This window comes from Heterodontus francisci, chromosome 3 (assembly GCF_036365525.1).
Source record: "Heterodontus francisci isolate sHetFra1 chromosome 3, sHetFra1.hap1, whole genome shotgun sequence".
NCBI classification, from domain to species: domain Eukaryota; kingdom Metazoa; phylum Chordata; class Chondrichthyes; order Heterodontiformes; family Heterodontidae; genus Heterodontus; species Heterodontus francisci.
In genome coordinates, this window is record NC_090373.1 from 99,458,966 (window position 1) to 99,481,465 (window position 22,500).

General features: G+C 40.5%; 1 protein-coding gene across 8 annotated transcripts in view; it reads left to right on the forward strand.

Moving 5' to 3' along the window:
- epb41l2 (erythrocyte membrane protein band 4.1 like 2) overlaps positions 1-22,500 on the forward strand; it is a 124,317-nt gene that overhangs the window by 18,888 nt on the left and 82,929 nt on the right. For all 8 annotated transcript variants that reach the window (XM_068025086.1, XM_068025079.1, XM_068025111.1 and 5 more), the window contains exons 3-6: positions 6,848-6,890; positions 16,018-16,093; positions 18,081-18,299; positions 22,290-22,377. In XM_068025086.1, the coding sequence (XP_067881187.1) occupies positions 6,848-6,890; positions 16,018-16,093; positions 18,081-18,299; positions 22,290-22,377 (426 nt within the window). The remainder of the gene's footprint in view (positions 1-6,847; positions 6,891-16,017; positions 16,094-18,080; positions 18,300-22,289; positions 22,378-22,500) is intronic.

The following is a 22,500-nucleotide window of genomic DNA, read 5'->3' on the forward strand; positions in this document are numbered from 1 at the left end:
CTAACAGGAGGAGGAGGAGGAGGAGGCTCTACAAATATCCCCATTCTCAATGATGGGGGAGCCCAGCACATCAGTGTGAAAGATGAGACTGAAGCATTTGCATCAATTTTCAGCCAGAAATGCCGAGTGGATGATCCATCTTCCTCCTGAAGTCCCCAGCATCACAGATGCAAGTCTTCAGCCTGTCCACCATCTACAAGGCACAAGTACTTTCCACTTGCCTGGATGGATGCAGCTCCAGCTACACTCAAGAAGCTTGACACCATCCAGGACAAAGCGGCCCACTTGATTGGTACCCCATCCACAAACATTCACTCCCTCCATCACCAACGCACAGTGGCAGCAGTGTACACCATCTACAAGATGCACTGCAGCAACTCACCAAGGCTCCTTAGACAGCACCTTCCAAACCCACGACCTCTACCACCTCGAAAGACCAGGGCAGCAGTTGCATGGGAACACCACCACCTGCAAGTTCCCTTCCAAGCCACGCACCATCCTGACTTGGAACTATAGCGCTGTTGCTTCACTGTCGTTGGATCGAAATCCTGGAACTCTCTAAGAGCACTGTGGGTGTACCTACCCCACATGGACTGCAGCGGTTCTTGAAGGCAGCTCACCACCACCTTCTTGAGGGCAATTAGGGATGGGCAATTAATGCTGGCCTAGCCAGCGATGCCCACATCACATGAATGAATTTTTAAAAAGCCATTGGCTATGCCTTCAGCTATTGAAGCCTTAAGCTCTGGAATTCCCTCCCTCAACCTCTCCGTCTCTCTCTCTCTCTCTCTCTCTCTCTCCTTCAAGATGCTTCTTAAAACCTACTTCTTTGACCAAGCTTTTGGTGATTTGTCCTAACGCTACTTTATGTGGCTCGGTGTCAAATTTTGTTTGATAATGCTCCTGTGAAGCATCTTGGGATGTTTTACTACATTGAAGGCATTCTATAAATGCAGGTTGTTTTGGTTGTGAGTACCACAACCTACTCACTCTGGGTAAAGAAGTTTCTTCTGAATTGCATTTTGTAAATATTGAGATAATATATATAGTTCTTCCGAACTTTGTGGATAGACTGGTTGTGACCCAATAATAAATTACATCCACATAACAAGAAATCTGATAATATTGCAGTTTCTATTATTTGTGGTGTTACTTTAAGATAGAACCATGTAAATGCAATGCAAAAAATGCACATAATTTGATTTCAAACATCCTCAATATTGGCAACTGACTTAAATTTTATTGCGGCCTATTTCAAAATCATAAGAAAAATGTATGCTGGCTACTTCCCTTTGGTGTGACTTCAAAAATGTGTAATCCTGAATGGTAGGCATTACAAGAATTTTGCTGTGTAGTTCCAAAGTATTTGTCTTTCTTGCATTAATTCTTAATCTATGGAGACTATTGTTATTTTTCTTGGCACAGATTGAATCTCTTTTTTTTCTGCTTCCTCCCCTGCTGTGCCTGTTGATGCTTCCATGTTCAAATGCTACAAATCTTTGACCTACAGTCTGTGCTTTGCTGAATGCTTAATGATTTATTCCCACCCTTGCTCAGTTATCACTGCCAGCCATTTATCTGCCAGCTGTTCTCAGCTGCAGCTGGATAGATTATGAGCTGCATACCAAGCGCCCTTTAGTCATGTTCATTTAACCCTAGTCTCTAATAGTGTAGCAGTGGGGCCATCATAGTTAATCCCAGGAGACAGCAGTGTTGTGAATTGTTCAGCTTCAACTGATGTACCTGCTAATTAGTATAGATGATGTGAGATCGTGTCAGGTATAGGGATTAAACAAGCAGTAAAGCGTCATGTATGATGGAAGTTGCTGAATCCAAATCCGTTGACAGATCTGTGTTGAAAATATTTCTGTATTGGAAAAATTAATAACCAACATATTAAAGCTAACTTTTCACCTTGTTCCCTATCTGATTTGCCATAAAAATCCATACATATTTTCATGCTGTGCCTTTAGTAATGGTGAGATTTTTCACTTGGGGTGAGTAGAGGATGGAGGGGAGGGTGCAGGTTATTCAGTGGTACTAATTAAAATGAATAGAACAATGTGTTTACATTTTTTTTTAACAAACCTTTCTGTCATTGGAAATAAGTGAGACTTTTTTAGGTTTGCCACAACTAAGTATATTTGAATAACCCTTTATACAGCAGCTTTAGAATTAGATGGTGCTGCTCTGAGCACGGTATTGTCCAAGAGAGACCTTGGGGTAGAGTTTCTGTGTGTTTGCACTAGTAATATCAGCACAGGTTGGGAGAAATCAGTCAAACCAATACAAAAGGTTAGGGAATTTTAACCTAAGTGGGTTATACACAAAAAAAATTGCTTGCGTCGAGCTTTCTGCGATCTTTTAAGCTGGTTCAAGATTCAGTTCACCCAGATCAGTGTCCGCCCGCAAGTGCTGTGCCGCAGGTTGAAATTGCAAGTTTCTGCCAATCGAGCTGGTTCAGGAAGGTTTTTCAAATTATGTTGATTTTCTTCGGCGCAGAGGCACATTTTAAGTTTTCACAGATCAAAAACTATTTCATTTATTGAGAAATTGGCTAGTGTATACCAAGTAAACTTTTAAATGGTTCAGTGCAGGTTTTTAAATGTGATTTTCAATCTAGCTACTCAGGTGAAGGACTGGACGCCCTTGTTAAATGCTTATTTTTGTTGATAAACCCATTTTCAGCTGTACTAATAAAACTATACCAGGTTACCACTTTTAAATACATAAAGGAATTTAATAGGAAGACATAAAAAGAAACTATTATATTCTATCCCGCTGGCTGTTGCACTGCTTCAGGGAAGATTTTGCATTTATGATTATGCCAATTAATTTTAGTGGAAACGCGAACTGTAATCTAATTTGGCTCAAATTTTCCTATTGATTCCAAAGCAGAATCTCTGACCCCTTGTAATTTAAAATTATTGGGTGGGAGAACTGACACTGGGACTTCATTGAAACATTATGGCCAGGATCTTCCTGTCAGATGCGAAGCTGTGGCATCCGTCTCTGAATGCATGAATAAATATGACCCTACCTTGGTCGTAAGCTGCAGCAAGGAGTAGTCTCAGCGAAGACACGCCTCCTTTTGACATCAGTAGAAGTCATATGGGTGGAACTTAGAAAGAAAAAGGGGGCAATCACTTTGCTGGGAGTGCACTACAGGCCTCCAAACAGTCCGGGAGAGATAGAGGAGCAGATATGTAGGCAAATCTGAGAGGTGTAAAAATAATAGGGTAATAATAGTAGGGGATTTCAACTCGCCCAATATTAACTGGGATAGTCTTAGTACAAAAGGCTTAAAGGGGGCGGGATTCTTAAAGTGCATGCAGGAGAGCTTTTTGAGCCAGCACATAGAAAGCCCTACAAGAGAAGGGGCGGTACTTGGGGAATGAAGCCGGACAAGTGGTAGAAGTGTCAGTGGGGGAGCATTTCGGGGATACTGACCATAACTCTGTAAGATTTAAGGTAGTTTTGGAAAAAGGGCAAAGATGGACCGGAAATAAAGGAACTGAATTGGGGGAAGGCCAATTTCAATATGATAAAACAGGATCTGGCCAAAGTGGACTGGGAGCAGCTACTTGTAGGAAAGTCTACATCAGACCTGTGGGAGTCGTACAAAGAGGAAATAGTGAAAGTTCAGGGCCAACATGTTCCCGTGAAGGATAGGACCAACAAGTCCAGGGAACCCTGTATGTCAAAGGATTGGATAAGGGGGAAACAAAGGAGGCTTATGACACATTCAGAGAGCTGAATACAGTGGAGGTCCTAGAGGAGTATAGAAAGTGTAGGGGGGGGTACTTTAAAAAAAAAAGTGATGAGAGCGAAGAGGGGGCATGAAAAAACACTGGCGGACAAGATAAAGGAAAATCCCAAGGTGTTTTATAAGTATATTAAGGGCAAGAGGATAAGCAGGGAAAGAGTAGGGCCCATTAGGGACCAAAGTGGCAATCTGTGTATGGAGCCGGAGGACGTAGGTGAGGTTTTGAATGATTACTTTTCACTATGGAGAAGGACAATGTAGGTGTAGAGATCAGGGAGGGGGATTGTGATATACTTGAAAATATTAGTATTGAATGGGAGGTGGTATTAGCGGTTTTAGCGGGCTTAAAAGTGGATATATCCCAGGCTGTTGTGTGAGGCAAGGGAGGAGATAGCAGGGGCTCTGACACAATTTTCAAATCCCCTCTGGCCACAGGAGAGGTGCCAGAGGATTGGAGGGCAGCGAATGTGGCAACATTATTCAAGAAGGGTAGTAGGGATAAACAAGGTAATTACAGGCCAGTGAGTCTAACATCAGTGGTAGGGGAACTATTGGAAAGAATTCTGGATTAATCTCCACTTGGAGAGGCAGGGATTAATCAGCGATAGTCAACATGGCTTTGTCAGGGGGAGATCGTGTGTAACAAATTTGATAGAATTTTTCGAGGAGGTGACTAGGTGTGTATTTGAGGGTAAATTAGTTGATGTAGTCTATATGGCCTTCAGTAAGGCTTTTGATAAGGTCCCGCATGGGAGATTGGTCAAGAAGGTAAGAGCCCATGGGATCCAGGGCAATTTGGCAAATTGAATCTAAAATTGGCTTAGTGGCAGGAGGCAGAGGGTGATGGTCGACGGTTGTTTTTGTGATTGGAAGCCTATAACCAGTGGGGTACCACAGGGATCGGTGCTGGGACACTTGCTGTTTGTAGTGTACTTTAATGATTTAGAGGTGAATATAGGAGGTATGATCAGTAAGTTTGCAGATGACACAAAAATTGGTGCTGTTGTAAATAGTGTGGATGAAAGCCTTAGATTACAGGACGATATAGATGGGCTGGTAAGATGGGCAGAGCAGTGGCAGAAGGAATTTAATCTTGAAGAGTGTGAAGTGATGCATTTTGGGAGGACTAACAAGGCAAGGGAATATACAGTGGTTGGTAGGACCCTAGGAAGTACAGAGGGTCAGATGGACCTTGGTGTACTTGTCCGTAGATCACTGAAGGTAGCAGCACAGGTAGATAAGCTGGTTAGGAAGACATATGGGATATTTGCATAGAATATAAGAGCAGAGAGGTTATGATGGAGCTGTATAAACTGCAAGTTAGGCCACAGCTGGGATACGGTGTACAGTTCTGGTCACCAGACTACAGGAAGGATGTGATTGCACTGGAGAGGGTGCAGAGGAGATTCACAAGGATGTTGCCTGGGCTGGAGCCTTTCAGCTATGAAGAGAGAGTGGATAGGCTAGGGTTGTTTTCCTTCGAGCAGAGAAGGCTGAGGGGGGAGACCTGATTGAGCTATTCAAAATTATGAGGGGCATTGATAGGATAGATAGGAAGAAACCTTTCTCCCTTAGTGGAGGTGTCAATAACCAGGGGGCATAGATTTAAGGTAAGGGGCAGGAGGTTTAGAGGGGATTTGAGGAAAAAACTTTTCACCCAGAGGGTGGTTGGAATCTGGAACGCACTGCCTGAAGGGGTGGTAGAGGCAGGAACCCTCCCAACATTTAAGAAGTATTTAGATGAGCACTTGAAATGCCAAAAGCTATGGGCCAAGTGCTGGAAAATGGGATTAGAATAGATAGGTGCTTGATCTCTGGCATGGACACGATGGGCCGAAGGGCCTGTTTCTGTGCTGTATAGCTCTGATTCATGCCCTTGAGGTCGAGCAGTCAGTCACTCTTCAGGTTGGTGCTTTATAGTGCTTTATGATGATTTTAATTGGTTTTGAACTTTTAAAACATTTGAAGTACTTTTAATCATTTTAAATGCTTTTCTAAACTTTGAAAAATTGTTATAAATTTTTAAGTATTTGTAAAATGTTTAAAAACCTAAACCTTTTAAAACTTTTAAATACTTAAACTTATCAAGCTTGCTATGGAAGCCAACCTGCAGAGAAGCACCTGGCAAGGAGACGTGTCACAGCTTCCTGGCACAAACTTGGATAGCTCTTCCAGCTCCCCTCACTCTTCAGTCCCGACATCGGGGAGGGGCGGGGCAAAGAGGGAGTGGGCAAGATGGGGGCAGGTGGGGACAGCAGCCGGGAGAGCGGGCGGAGCCACGAAAAGGTGGGAAGAGGAGCTGGAGGAGGGTGTGAAGAGGAGCATGAGGAACTTTTTAAATTATAACAGTTTACAGCCTTTATTTACCCTGCCAGTTTGCTGACTTGCGCCTGTGTTTATGAGCCCTAACTTTTTCATGTAAAAATCTGTGAAAGTTGTGGGCAAATAAACAAAGTTTTCACACTAATGGTCCCTGCTGCTTTAAGAATAGGATCGGTGAGCCATCAGCATGGTCTCCTCTGCAGCCCATTGAGGCACACTGCAGCCTTTGGGTTTCAGTGTAACTCAGGTCGCTCGAAGTGCGGTGCTGTTGCGGCCCTCAATAACGGCAAATCTCTCGGCGTTTGCCACTGTCTGGGCCGCAAAATCCGGGCCACTGGGTGTATGAAATTTGAACTTTGATAAATTAACTACAGTGCAGTTACAGATTTTTGTCCAAATCCTGGCTCAAGTCTGGAGAAAGTATTTTCAGCTAAGATGAAATAATGTTAGATGAAGATCAGTCACTGATGATGGTAGAGGTGGAACTACTTTGAAATGATGAAAAAATGCTGTACAAAAAACGTATTGCACAATTGAAGTGCATTGGCTTAAGTGCAGCAAATACCCAGAGATGATGCTGGAATATAATAAATAGAATGTCAACCCAGTAAATATGGCAAAAAATGATGACAATACCATGCACTGAAAGATTGCAGAGCTGAAATTTTCTTGAAAACCCTGCTTCTCTGGATCTAATTATTATAAGATGTGTATTTTTCCATTCGATTATTTCTAATGTACAACTCTACCTCTTTTTAGAATTGGTTGGACCCTGCAAAGGAAATAAAGAAGCAAATTCGAAGTAAGTGCACTGTTGCTTGAAGGGCCATCAAAGTTTAATTTGGACATACATACTTATTGATCTTTGTGTTGTGTATATTCTTTCATTGTATTGGATATATTTTGGATGGATTCATAGATTTTGTTTAAAATCATGCCACCAGAAGAGGTGCTTTTGAGTTAGAGTGGAAAGAAAACTTAAATGTAAAATTTGCCTTGCAGATCAGTTATCAATCTTTGTCACAAGCAAAACAAGAAAAGCCAGCGCAATTGCACTATACTAGTAGAATTTTTACTTGTATGTTATAGACAGTTAGCTTCCCATTCATCAGGGCTGAATTCAAATCACAGCTTTAACTCGCATTCAAATTGTGTGCCCTGTATGAAAACCTTTGCTGCTTCATGGGCTGGCCCGTTAACTGGAATGCCTCATGATGGCAGAGCACTTTTAGTAAGAGAAAGAAAATGCTCCTTGAGATTAAACCTCTCTCCCAAATCTGACTTCTGATGATTGATGTAAGTGGATGCTGATTTCATAGGTGAAAGTGGAAGAATGATCAAGCCGTCATTGACTATTGTAATCATCCCACTTTTCCTTTTAAAAGTAAGAAGTGTGAAGGCAGCAAGTGTTTAGTTAAATTAATGGAAATTACTGTAATGGATACGATACTCCATATGGGAGACCTGTCAAAGTTTATTGAATGCTGTACAAGTATGTTTTTTTTTGTAAATGTTCTGTTGTTATGATCCTGTAGTCTTTTATTTCTTTTCCGGAAGTATGCGGTGTGCCTTTAAGGCTGTGAAAGGATCAGTGTTGCTTTAAGGTAACAGGCTGCAGGGACTGTGAACAAGGAAAGTGCATCTTGGTTGCCCTGGGATACAGCCACTCAGAGTGGAAGTACCATCCAGCTTCAAATGTGCATTCTGGTTGCGCTTGGATACAGCCACTCAAGAGCCTGAGGATCAAGAGATACGATGTTACAGTTTAATTTTGAACTAGCTTATAGTTGAAACAGACTGTTTTAACTCACAGACACACAGACAGGTGGACCAGCATGAACCTAACTGAGTTCTCTGATAATTTAAACTGAAGGAAGATGAATTTTAGACTGATCACTTTTTCACTCCTCAAAATTCTAAAGCCAGATTGATTCATTGAAGTGTTTGAGTTGTTGATCGACTGAGGTCATCGCTGGACAAAAGAGAAGTTGGAGTTTCGGATGTTGGTCATTTTGTTTCCCATTGGACGGCTGTGAGGACTTCAAGCAACCTTGGACTGTTCCACATTCCACTTCGGCAGAAATGTAAATCTGCAAGGACGCTAATTTCTATTTTTATAAATGTTATTTATATCTTGGTGTTTAAGAATTTAGTTTTTCTAATTATACAGTTAATTTGTTGATCTAAAGACACCTGGTTTGGTTCGCCTCATTCGGGGGTTAATAGATGATCAATTTGGCTGTGGTTTTCTTTAATTTGGAAAGTTTAAAATGATATGTTAGGCGATCTGTGGAGGGGCAGGACTGAATCAATAGTGCATTTCTCCCATCACTATCAGAATCGTATATTTTTATTGGGGGCTTTGTCTTGAGTGGTCAGTCGTAACATATTAATTGGGGGCTTGATTGAGATTGAATCATATTTAATTCAGCAGCTCGTGTCTGGAATCAGAATCAGGCTAATTTGGAGGGCTAGCATTTGGACTCATATTAAATACTCGTCTCTGGGATAGCATATTTAAATTGGGGTCTTGCGTTTGGCATCATATTTAATTGCTCTCAAGTCTGGGATTGTGTCAATTGGGAACTCTATTGTTGGGATCTAAATCTAACACCAATTACAAAGAAATAAAAGAAACAGGTCTCTTGTCGAATAAGGTACAGTCTATACCATTGTAATGGCATTATTGGTTGCAGTAGAGTCTTTGGGAAAGCAGAATGTTTCCCTGAGTGACTTGATAACTTTAAGAACAAATTAAAAGAATTGGCAGCGAAATTGGGATTGGAATTGAAATCAGGTGCCAAAAAAGCAGAGGTAATTGATATAATAGCTGAACATCTGGAATTAGTAGAAGAAGGTGGTGATGATGATGAAGTTCGAGGGGAATACGAGAAACAAGAAAGGGAATACGAGAGACAAGAAAGTAGTAGGTGCAGTGGTATTGGCTAGGATTCAGTTAGAAACAAAAAAACTTGAGGTGGAAAAAGAATTAAGAAAACTTGAACAAGAGAAAGAAACGACAATCATAAGATCATAAGAACTAGGAGCAGGAGTAGGCCGTCCAGCCCCTCGAGCCTGCTCCGCCATTCAATAAGATCATGGATGATCTTTTCGTGGACTCAGATCCACTTACCCGCGCTCCCACCGTATCCCTTAATTCCTTTATTGTTCAAAAAGATATCTACCTTAGCTTTAAAGACGTTTACTGAAGAAGCGTCAACTACTTCACTGGGCAAGGAATTCCATAGATTAACAACCCTCTGGGTGAAGAAGTTCCTTCTTAATTCAGTCCTAAATCTGCTCCCTCTAATCTTGAGGCTATGCCCTCTTGTCCTAGCTTCACCTGCCAGTGGAAACATCCTCTCTACTTGTATCTTATCTATTCCCTTCATGATTTTATATGTTTCTATAAGATCCCCCCTCATTCTTCTGAACTCCAATGAATATAATCCCAATCTACTCAATCTCTCCTCATAAGCCAACCCCCTCAACTCCGGAATCAACCTAGTGAACCTCCTCTGCACCCTCTCCAGTGCCATTGTATCCTTTCTCAAGTAAGGAGACCAAAACTGCACACAGTACTCCAGGTGCGGCCTCACCAGTACCTTATACAGCTGCAACATAACCTCTCTGCTTTTAAACTGAATCCCTTTAGCAATGAAGGACAAAATTCCATTTGCCTTCCTAATTACTTGCTGTACCTGCAGACCAACCTTCTGCGATTCATGCACAAGGACACCTAGGTCCCTCTGCATAGCATTAGCATTGGAAAGACTTGAGGTTGAATTCCAGAAAGAGGAAAGGGAGAAAAAGAGGGAATTTAAATTGAAAGAGATGGAACTAACACAAAAGGGTAGTCTTGAATCTAGGGAAAACTCGGGTCAGGAAGAATCTGAATTTAGATCAGGGCCCAGCGAAAAGTTGTTCAAATTTATACAGGCTAGTCCTAAGTTCGAGGAAAGGGACGTATAGGCATTTTTCATATCTTTTTGAAAAAATAGCCAAACAGATGAAATGGCTGAAAGAAAGCTGTACACTGCTTATTCAGGGCAGGCTGGTCGGCAGAGCTCATGAAGCTTATGCATGCTTCCTGAAGAGGCTTCTGCAGATTGAGATGGCAAAAAAGGCTATTCTTGCTGCGTATGAATTAGTCCCTGAAGCTTACCGTCAGAAGTTTAGGAACTTACGGAGATTGACTGGGCAGACATATTTAGAATTTGAGAGGGTGAAGCAAATTAATTTTGACCTTTGGATACGGGCATTAAAGATAGAAACCACATATGAGAACCTTCAAGAATTGATTATCTTGGAGTTTAAAAACTCCATTCCTTCAGTAGTGAGAACTCATATAGATAATCTGAAAGTTTTGAAAGCGAGGCAAGCAGCAGAAATTGCTGATGATTTTGAGCTTCTGAATAAGCCAACCTATTTTGTCCGTCATATCCATAAACCTGAGAAGGATAGAAAGTGGGAGAGTGAAAAGAAGACAAATAGCCGGGGACAAGAAGGAACAGCTGGGATTGCCCCAGGATCATCATCTCACGTTAGAAAGGAAGGTGCTGAGAGGAAAAGTGAGGTTCGCAAGCCAAAGTGTTGTCATTGCAACAAAATGGCTCATCTTCGTTCAGAGTGCTGGAAATTGCGAGTTAAACCCGTAGGACTTGTTGGAGCACGCAAAGCTAGTGCAGAGGAAAAGACTGTATAGCAGACCAGGCTATATCTTTAAGGACTGCTGTGAAACCAGATACTAAAACTAAAAGGAGTGCAGAGGTTTAGATTAAAATACCCAAGAGTTATAATGAGTTTTTGTCAAAGGGAGAGTAACTCCATATCCTGTAAGTGAGACAAGAAAACCTATCATTATACGCAGGGACACAGGAGCAACCCAAGCACTCTTGCTAGGGAAAGATATAAGGTTTCCACCAGAGAGCGCCTTGAACGTGAAAGTTTTAGTTAATGGAATTGGTGGGGAGTATATACCCGTATCTTTGTATAAAGTATGCCCAGAGAGTGACTTAATATTTAGGATAGTAACTGTAGGTGTTGTCCACAGTTTACCATTAAAGATCTACTCCTAGGAAATGATTTGGCTGGATCAAAAGTATTAGTTTCTCCTATAGTTACAGAGGAATAGTGAAATTAAGGAAATGGAGCAATTACAGGAACAAGTTGCGGGAATATTTCCTACGTGTGTAGTTAACTGAGCAATGGCTAAACAGGATCTGTTGTCTGAGGTAAAAGGGGCATCACAAATAGACAGCCAAGTATCTGAAACCTTATTTGGAAATTTTGATAATCCAAATGCGATGTTTAACAGATCGTCTATCATTGCAGCACAGCATGCTGATCCAGGAATATACCGAATAGCACAGGTGACTGTCAGAAGCTGAGGCAAAAGAAGTTCCAGAAGGCTATTGTATGGCAAACGGGGTTTTGAGGAGGAAATGGAGACCGCTTCATAGACCTGCAGATGCAGACTGGACAGTTGTTGAACAAATAGTGGTACCACCTAAATATCGCCAAGGATTATTAAGGTTAGCACACAACATTCCTTTTGCAGGACATAGGGGAATTCGGAAGACCGAATCACGCATAAGCCAACATTATGACTGGCCAGATCTTACAAAGGATGTGAGACAACTTTGTAGGATGTGCCATACCTGTCAAATGGTGGGAAAACCACAACCTACCATAAAACCAGGGGTTGAAGTATTAGTGTTGTTACCAATATAGGGAGAACCATTAAAAGCACAGTTCAGTGGCCCATATAGAGTGATCAAAAGAGTAGGTAAAGTAGATTACTTGATTGACCCCCCTGATTGCCAGATGAAGAACCGGTTGTGTCCCATTAATATGCTCAAACAATATTACCACAGGGAGGAGGATAAGCCAGTGCAGGTATGTCAAGTAATTGGGACTGTTGAGAAAGAAAAAGATAGTGAGGATGAGGCAGAAACAGGCCTAGGAAGTTCTCAGATTGAACCTCTAACTATCCGATTAGCAAATACAGAACGGCTAGGAAAATTAAACAATATGGTTTTACACTTAGAGGCAAAACAGCATGAAGTCCTAACCAGCGTTTTCGCAACATTTCAAAAGGTTTGTAGGGATAAGCCGGGATGCACAACCTTAGCCACACATGATGTGGATAAATGGAGAACCATTCCGATAAAACAACATCCTTGCTGCTTAGGTCCAGACAGACAGACAGGCCCAAGTGGAAGCAGAGGTACAATGCATGCTGAAGGGCACCATAGTTGAACCGAGTCAGGACAGCTGGAATTCGCAGATGGTCTTGATGTTTAAACCAGGTGGGCCGGCTCAAACTTGCATAGACTCTAGAAAAGTAACTGCGGTAAAGAAGGCAGACTCCTACCCAAATTCTCATTTAAAAGACTGTATGGACAGAATGGGCAACACCATGTGTCTTAAAGAGACAGATGTGTTGGAGGGATACTGTCAAATTCCTTTGACACCCCAGGGTAAGAAAAAATCAGCTTCTGTTACACCGGTCAGGGTTTTCCAGTGTCATGTGATGCCACATAGATGAAGGGGTATTCAAGAAACTTCTCAGAATAGTGAGCCCAGTAGTGGTCAGTGCTCCTAGCTGTGCAGTTCACATGGCTGAGGTGACGGACAATAGGGACACTTGGAAGGAGAACACAAAACAAGTGGAAGACTATGCTTATAAATTTGAAATGGGTTAATTGGGACAATCTTTTGAAAATGTAATGCTGAAAATATTCTGATGGTACTTGTTGCTGTAATCTTACCATTTTAGAAGATTGTATATCTGTAAATGCGGGAACAAATGTTAGCGTTTTTTTTCAATTTGTATTTTTTACACATTGTAATGAAATGCATTTCAGGAATGGCATTTCATTCCACCAGGCGCGGAGGTGTTATGATCCTGTAGTTTTTTTCTTTTCTGGGAAGTATGTGGTGTGCCTTTAAGGCTATGAAAGGATTAGCGTTGCTTTAAGGCAACAGACTCCAGGGACTGTGAGCAAGGAAAGTGCATCTTGGTTGCCCCGGGATACAGCCGCTCAGAGTGGAAGTACCAGCCAGCTGCAAATGTGCACTCTGATTGCCCTTGGATATAGCCACTCAGAGCCTGAGGATCAAGAGATACAATGTTACAATTTAATTTTGAACTGGCTGATCATGGAAACAGACACTCAAATAGCTGGACCAGCATGAACCTAACAGAGTTGTCAGATAATTTAAACTGAAGGAACATGAATTTTAGACTGATCACTTTTTCACCCTTCAAAATTTTAAAGCCAGATTGATTCATTGAAGTGTTTGTGAGTTGTTGATCAACTGAGGTCATCGCTGGACAAAAGAGGAGTTGGAGTTTCGGATGTTGGACATTTTGTTTCCCATCGGACGGCTGTGAGGACTTCAAGCAACCTTGGACTGTTCCACATTGGAAGATTCCACTTCGGCAGGAGCATAAATCTGCAAGGATGCCAATTTTTCTATTTTTATAAATGTCGTTTATATCTTATTAGTGTTTAAGAATTTAGTTTTTCTAATTATACAGTTAATTTGTTGATCTAAAGACACCTGGTTTGATTCACCTCATTCGGGGGTTAATAGATGGACAATTTGGCTGTGGTTTTCTTTAATTTAGAAGGTTTAAAATGATATGTTAGGTGATCTGTGGAGAGGCGGGACTGAATCAACTGCGGTTCTCCCACCATAGTCAGAATCATATATTTTAATTGGGGCTTTGTCTTGAGCGGTCAGTCATAACACTATGTAAGCAAATTCTGTTATGGTATTGAGTGCCATCAGGAGTAAGTTTTCATGCTTGATTTTGCTGCTCTTTTTCTTAGTTTAGAAACTTACTGAAGCCCTTTATATGTACAATTCTAGTTTGGAGCAGTGACAGAGCAATCCAATCATAACACAACATAATTCATAACAATGGATAATCTTTAAGGAGATGATGCTTTAAGTACAGGCTAGGTACATTCTAGCAAGAGAGAAAGGTAGGGGAACCAAAGCCAGGGCTTCTTGGGTGATGAGGGAGGTGAAAGATATGATGAAACAAAAAAAAGAGGCTGTTTGATGCATGTCAGGTGAATTCTTCAAGTGAGAATCGGGCCAAATACAATAAGTTGAGAGGGAGAAGCGAAGAGGAAAATAAGATTGGCAAAGAGAGACCATGAGAATAGAATGGCAGTTACCATAAAAGAGAACACAAAAATTTTCTACCGGCATGTAAATAGTAAGAGGCGTGGTGGGTCCTGTTAGGTATGAAGAAGGTGATATATGCTTAGAGACGCAGGGTAAGGCTAGAATACTTAATGAGTAATTTGTATCGGTGTTTACTGAAAAAGAGGATGTTGACAAAATATCAGTATAAGTGGAGATGGCAGATGTAATGGGGTGAAAATTGATAGGCAGGATATTCTGGAAAGGCTGGCTATGCTTAGAGTAGATAAGTCGCCTGGTCTGGATGGCTTGCATTCCAGGTTGCTAAAGGAAGTGAGGGTGGAGATAGCAGAAGGGCTTACCATAACCTTCCCTAAATAGACAGGAGGTCTCAGAGGATTGGAAAGTGGCTAATGTGACACCCTTGGTCTGGAAAGGGTGCAAGGACATTCCTAGCAACAGCTGGTCAGTTTAACATCAGTGGTGGGTAAGGTTTTAGAAACAATAATTGGAAAAAATCAACAGGTACTTGGAGAGGTTTGAGTTAATTAAGGAGAGCCAGCACAGATTTGTAAAAGGCAGATTATGCTTGACTAATCTAATTGTTTTTTTGATGACATAACAGAGAAAGTTGATGAAGGGAATGCAATGGATGTTATGTATATGGGTTTTAAGAAAGTGTTTGATTAAGTAACCACATAAAAGGTTGGTTAAGAAAATTGAGGCTCATGGACAAGGAGGGCCCGTGTCAGCTTGGATAAAATGTTGGCTTAAGGACAGAAACAGCAAATGTGATAAATGGTTGTTTCTCAGACTGGAGGATGGTAGACAGTGGTGTTCCCCATATATATATTATATATATATATATATATATAAATGATTTAGATATTGGAACATTTCAAAATTTGCTGATACCAAACTTAGAGGTGTGGCAGACAGTTACCAATTGACTGCAACAGGACATAGATAGGGTAGAAGAATGGGAGCTCATATGGCAGATGGAATTTAACAGAAGCTGGTGATGCATTTTTGCAGAAGAGATGGGGAGAGGAAATATAGACTTAATAGCATAATTCTAAAGGGTGTGCACGGACAGAAGGACCTGGGGATTCATGTGCATATGGGATCTTGGGCTTCATAAACAGAGGTATTTATAATAAAAGCAGGGAGGTTATGCTGAAGCTTTATAAAGCTCTGGTTAGGCCTCAGCTGGAGTATTGTGTCCAGTTCTGGGCACCACACTTCAGGAAGAATGTTCAGGCATTAGAGAGGGTGCAGGAAAGATTCATGAGACTGATTCCAGGGATGAGGGAGTTATGTGGTTAGGTTGGAGAAGCTGGGCTGTTCTCCTTAGCGAAGATTAAGAGGAGATTTGACAGAGGTCTGGAGGGGTCTGGATAGAGTAGATAGGGAGAAACTGTTCCAATTGGTAGAAGGATCCAGAGCCAGAGGACATTGATTTAAGGTGATTGGCAAAAGAAAAAATGGCAACATGAAGAAAACCTTTTTTACGCAGCGAGTGGTAATGACCTGGAAATCACTGCCTATGAGGGAGAGGCAATGAATGATTTCAAAGGGCAATTGGAAGGGCACTTCATGGAAATTACCTTGCAGGGCTATGTGGATAGAGACAGGAGAATGGGACTGACTAAATTGTTCTACAGAAAGTTGGCATGGATTCGATGGGCCAAATGACTTCCTTCTGTGCTGTAATGACTCTATGATTTGCCTCATATCTTACAAATACAATTTGTATTTTATTGCAGGTTGTCCTTGGCAGTTTTCCTTTAATGTAAAATTCTATCCTCCTGATCCTTCACAGTTAACTGAAGACATCACAAGGTATAAATGCTTTAAATTAGATGAGCAAATTCTTGTGAAAATATTTTCTACATTTAATCTTCTAAAATGTCAACCTGTGCTTCAATTTAAAAAAAATAAACTAGCTTGGCATTGTATAAAAAGTGTTACTTTACTCCATTGAGACAAAGTACATTGGAACTGCACTAACAAAACTGCAAAGTAAATAGTTTGATGTCAAACTAAATATGGAAAATGTTTCAAATGCACAACAGATCTGTAAAGAAAAATGACAAGTTATTGTTTCAGATATAGAACTAGCATTGAAGATATGCTTTATCTACTTATCCTCTTTACAGATGCTAATACAGGACTTTTGCAGATTTTCAGTTCTATTTTTTTGTTTGTGTGGATTATTTTGAGTTTTATATGGGATGGAAATTTGTCTATTCTTTGACAGCGTACTGACTAGATGTGATTTCAGCTGTGTAGTTCTGTGATCAATAATAACAAGTGGGGTTCTAACATTCTTAATAGTCTCTCCTAAAATCTTGGTGGGAAATTTAAAAAAGTCCCCTAATGCCAGTGTAGGATGAGCTATGAGGAAAGATTAGAGCAAGTTTAGGGGTTACAATCTAGAAAGGGGTGGCTGTGGAGAACATCATCTAAATATTTAATTATTAATTGGCATAAGTAAGGTAAGTGAAAACTCTTGCTTCAGGTTATTCTAAGAAAGTGGAACCTTGGAGCATGAATTGGTATCAGTGAAAATTAATTTCATTTGGACATAGAAAACAGTCTTCTGTTATGCAAAAAAGTGATAAATGTTTTAAAGCTCGAAGCAAGGTAATGCGCAAAAATGTTTATACTCTGAAATGCAGTTAAGTGCCTTTTTAAAAAAATAAGGAGAGGGATGAGCTTTGTTTGTCCAGATGTACTTTTTCCATTTGACTTTTCTTGGGTTCTGGAGTTTGAATTTATGGTGAAAAATTTCCTTTGAATGAATTCACTTTGTTGAGCCCTGTACACTGAGGATGCAGATTTGTCTGGCAGTGTTTCCGCTGTCAGGCTGCCAAAATTGATTTCATTGAGCAAGTGCAACGTATTTGTTGTGAATCTATGCTCCAGAATGAATGGTCGGGCCTTAGGGACACAACGGGCTGAAAAGTACCCTTCTAAGCATTGCAAGGCATAGGTTTTCATACTGGGGTCTGCAAGGTAGTCCCAGGGAGTCCACAAACTTATTAGAATTATGTCTGTCATGTTCCAGCATTCTGTGCACTCCAAACAGTGTTCTGAGAATTCTGTATGTTACACTTTTTCTGTATTTGTTGATGTATAAGCAAATTATTTATGTTGCTGTGCTTTTGCAAAAATAGCATTTGTTTTTTATTATTTCGTTGGTAGCCTTGAAAGTGCAATCAGGATGTCCTCAGGATTATTAACAGGGAATCCTCCATATACACAAGTTGATGGCATCAATAATGCAGAAATAATGTTTATTGAAATTAAATAAATAACCAAGCAAAGGATTAGGAGGGAAATAATGTGTATAAACCTTTTTTTATTTTAAATTTTTCTTTTTAATGAGTTGGGTAGTTTTATCGGTGTTAAATTTTCATGAATGAGTTTAACAAACGAAGTTTAAGACCTGAAATTTGTATTTGGCCTTCCATTCACCGTGGCTTTATTTTCGTACTAAATAGCAGATATAAAATACACGAAAATAAGGCTCACTCTGAAATTTTGTAGTCTATTATGTTGAAGAAACAAAACTTTTCTTAATAGTGTAGCTTTATTACTGTATTGTTTGGTTCAGCATCATGATACCTCTGCTGAAGTCTTCATCTGGTAGGTTTGAAGAATGACCAAACAGCTAATTCCAGTAAATTGCTGCTTTTGGCAGCTCTACTTAGACCAACAGTGGCACAGTAATAAAATCAATATTGTGAAAATTGGTTTATACAGTACTGAAGAGGACATTCTTTTTCTGTTCCAAACCCACCATCTCCTCTACTATCTCCTGCAGATATTACTTATGCCTTCAACTCCGCCAAGATATCGTATGTGGTCGTTTGCCATGTTCTTTCGTAACTCATGCCCTTCTTGGTTCTTGCACGTTGCAAGCAGAACTTGGGGACTATGATGCCGATGAACACAAAGCAGGTTATGTCTCAGAATTACAGTTTGCTCCAAACCAGACAAAGGAATTGGAAGAAAAAATCTTTGAATTGCATAAAACTCACAGGTACAAGTTGATGCTATTTTTTTCATCATCTCTTATGCACATCTAGTTGTTGAATCTTGCTAAGTAATTAGACACTTGTGGGGAATCATGAGGACTGTAGCATGGGAATGAAGATGGGCTACTTGACTGAAGCATAAGATTTGCTGGACTATTCTCCGAATAGTAATATATTTTAAATTATATGGTACTGCATAAACTAACTTTATTTTTTTTTTAAATGCACTAATTGTTGTCAAGGTTTGTTGTTGATTTTTGAGGAGGAAAACATGGCAGTCAGTTTGCAGCAAGGTCCCACCAACACCAATGAGATGAATGACCAGTTAATCTGTTTTTTGGTGGCTTCGTTTGAGCAAATATTTGCCCAGGACAACTTTTGCTCTTTGAAAAAACCTCCATGGTAGTTTTGACATCTACCTGAACAGGCAGACTTGGTTTCATCTGAAAGGTGGCCTTTCTGACAGTTCCCTCAATTCTACACTGAAAAGTCAGTCTAGATTAAGTGGTGGATTGGGGGTTTCAGCCCACAGTCTCCTGACTCATAAGCAAGAGTACAACCACTAAACAAAATGCACAATTTTGTATGGAAATCCCCTGAATTTCCCAGCAAGTACGTGACAGTTTGGCAAGTGAGCAGGAGTACTATAAATTTCATTTGTGCTGTACTTTGCAATTGACTGCAGCGTCTGTGCTGGATGTTGTACCAGAGGGGAGAGAATTTCTTGGTCCCCTCTGTATCCTGCTGGAGACTCTTCATAGGTAGATTTTACATAGAATTACATACAAACACAGCACAGAAATGGGGCATTCAGCCCCATTAGCCTGTGCTAATGTTTATATTCCACATGAGTTTCCTCCCATTTAGATTCTCATCTCAACCATTCAGCATTTTTTTTTAATCCTTTTATTCTCATGTACTCGTCTAGTTTCCTTTTGAAACCATCTAAGCTATTTTCCTAACTATTTCCTGTGGTTGTGCATTCCACATTCAAAACACTGAATTAAAAAAATCTCCTTATTGGATTTATTAGTAACTATCTTGTATTTGTGGTCCTTAGCTTTGGATTCTCTAAAGTGGATACTTTCTTTCCACAGTTATTCTGTCCAACCCATTCAGAATTTTAAAGACTTCTATCAGGTCATCTCTAACTTTTTTTTTTCTACATGAAAAAACCCCAACCTGTTCAATTTTTCCCCTATAGCTGTAATCTCTCAATTCTGGTACCATCTTTATAAATCATCATTGCACTTTTTCCAGTGCTTCTGTATCACTTTCATAGTATGGAGATCAGAGCTGTGCACAGTACACTAAGTGCAGCCTGACCAGGGTCCTATGCAAGCTTAAAGTAACTTCATTACTTTTGAACATATTTCATTTGTGAATTTGAAGCGTAATTGTACAAATAACTTTTCTTTATTCAATAGCATATTGTTGTAGTTCCACCAGAGTGGGAAGAAAGCATGTGATGCTTCCTAGAGAACGATGTTCCTTTAAGAAATTTGCACCATGCATGGTGTCATTGCCTCCCATTATGCTGCATAGTCTGGACTATTCCCAACAAAAAGTTGTTGCCTTCTAAGCCAGGAAATGTTTGAAATCACCATTTGCCAATTCTGTTAAATATTCAAAATCTTATCCTTCAACGTTCTTAATATGACGTGGAGTTCTGCTTGCGTTTTTACACTGCATTCCAGTTGCAAAGCTTTTTGCCATTTCATAGTTGTGTATTGGTGAACTTTGGTCATCTTTGAGAATTGCAGAAGTGAATGTTTGCAGGCTATTCAACCACATGAAGCATCACAAATTGAGTCCATTCCTGTTCTTATCTGATTTCTATCAGCTTCCAGGAGAGGAACCCTGGTTGACTTTCCCCCCCCCTCCCTAAACTGTGCACAGAGACCAATCCAAGCACCCCTACCATTATCACAGACCAAGGATGGAACTTGGTTTGTGTGTTTTGGTTAGTTATGCCTTATCTAGCTGAGCCATTGGAGGGCCCTGATTCCTGTTTCATAATTGAAGTAGAATGTGATGGACCTTTCCTAGTCATCACAAAAGAATGTCATAAAAGAGGTTTTTTTTTTTAAGTGTGAAATCTGTTCTCAACTCAGCACAAGATCCTGACATTGCAGTATTGTCAGGAAGGTGATCTTAGTTACAGGGATGTTCAAAATTGATTTCTTTCAAACATAAAGCAACCCTGCAATCAAAATGTGTGTTGTGCTCCATTCCAGTATGAGAGAATCAAATGTTAGAAGAAATATGCTCAACAATGTTTGATTAGGAAAAAAAACCTCATCGATCTATTTTCAGTGTTGGGAAAAGAGCAGCATTCTCCATGTTCCACAAAATGTAATTCAGGAATACCACAATGTTCAAGTTTCAACATTGACTCATCATTGGCTGTGTGAACAGAACATTGAAATCATTCATATTTATGTGATGATGGGTCATGCCAGTATGATAGCACAGTGATTATGTTACTTGACTAGTGACAATCCGCAGCCATGAGTTCAAATCCCACTATGGCAGCTGGGGAATTTAAACTCAGTAAATGAAATAAGTCTGGAATAAAAAGCTAGCATCAGTAATGGTGACCAGGAAATTACTGGATTGTTGTAAAAACCCATCTGGTTCACTAATGTCCTTTTGGGAAGTAAATCTGCTTTACAAGCAAGGACACAGAATGTACTCTGGGGGCTGGATTTTAAGCAGCATCTTCATCCCAGCACCAGGTACTGCCATGCCTTCAGATCCCCATCCGGGGAAACGAGGTGCGACACTGGTGGGGAGGGGGGTAGGAGGTAAGTTTCTCAGTGTGGGTGGGGGGAGAGTGGAAACGGGGTCAAATTAACGTCACGGGTGTAGGGGATGGTGGGGGGGAAGGGTTATTGTTTAAAGTTTGTGTAGTTGGGGTGGGGGAAGGTCAGATGGTAAAGGTAAGTGTTGGGGGGAAGGGCAAATAATTAATTAAATTGTTATGGGGGGTGGGAGAGGGGCAAAAGAGATGTATTTATTTAATTTCATTTAATCTTTCTTTAAATATTTAAATTTGCTGGTAGGGCTAACAGCCCTTTAAAAATGGCATCAGCGCCTGTGCACAGGCAGCTGACGCCATTGCCGGGGACTGGTAGCCCACCCCTCCACATGATCGGGGGCAGCAGCCCGTCCCGACTATTTAAATGAGCCGCCGCGCTTGGAATCATAGCAGCTCTTTGGCGTGCATTTTTTAAAGTTCCGCCCTGGGTCGGGGACTTCGGTGTCCATCACTCAGAATAGCTCGATAGCACCAGTACTGACTGAGCTGGCTGAGTCCTGAAGGAAATAGCTGCCAGATTAGGCCTGCAGCAGGTGGTAAGAGGTGGGAAAAACTACTTGACCTATAGATATTCTGCTATCTGTCATGTTAGCGCCCTCTGCAAAAATTCAACTAGATGTGACCTCTCTTTGATGAACTCTACTTGTTCAAATATTCAAGTCACTCTGTTCCTAACAGATTTAAGCAACTGTCCCATAACTGATTCTCCTCCATTCCCCCGACTCATTGCTGGGTCAGTTTTCTTCTGCTATGTGGATGATTTGCATAATGAAGAATAAATGCAGAAGACTCTGGTAAAGTTGTACTTATTTTTTTGAAAGTGTCTACATTTGGGCCGAACATTACTTAAACATGTACTGAGCAGAAATGATTGAAAATTTATATCTTTATATTGTATTTTAATTCTGAATGAGCAAAACAGTCTTAAATTGCCCAAATTGCAATCATAGAAATCACATCACAGGAAGAGGCCATTTGGCCGATTGCACCTTTGCAGTTACTAATTCGTCAGGTAATCTACTCTAATCACATTTTAAAAAAAAAAGTATGCTGCAAATAATTTATGGAAAATGATCTGAACTGCTTAATTAGCCAAGTTTTTTTGAAGAGGGAACTGACCACATAACCATGTGTCCTTATGTTTTTACATTTATCTTCCTTGTTTCTATACCAGGGGTTTAACTCCAGCCCAGGCTGATGCTCAATTTCTGGAAAATGCCAAGATGCTTTCCATGTATGGCGTAGACTTGCACCATGCAAAGGTAATTGCGTCCCAGTTGTTCGCTGGGTGTGGAGGAAGGGCGGGGAGAAGCCTTGCTGACAAACATAGAACTCAAGTTGAATGTTATTCTGCAAATCATATTTCTGATAAAAGAATGCTCAAA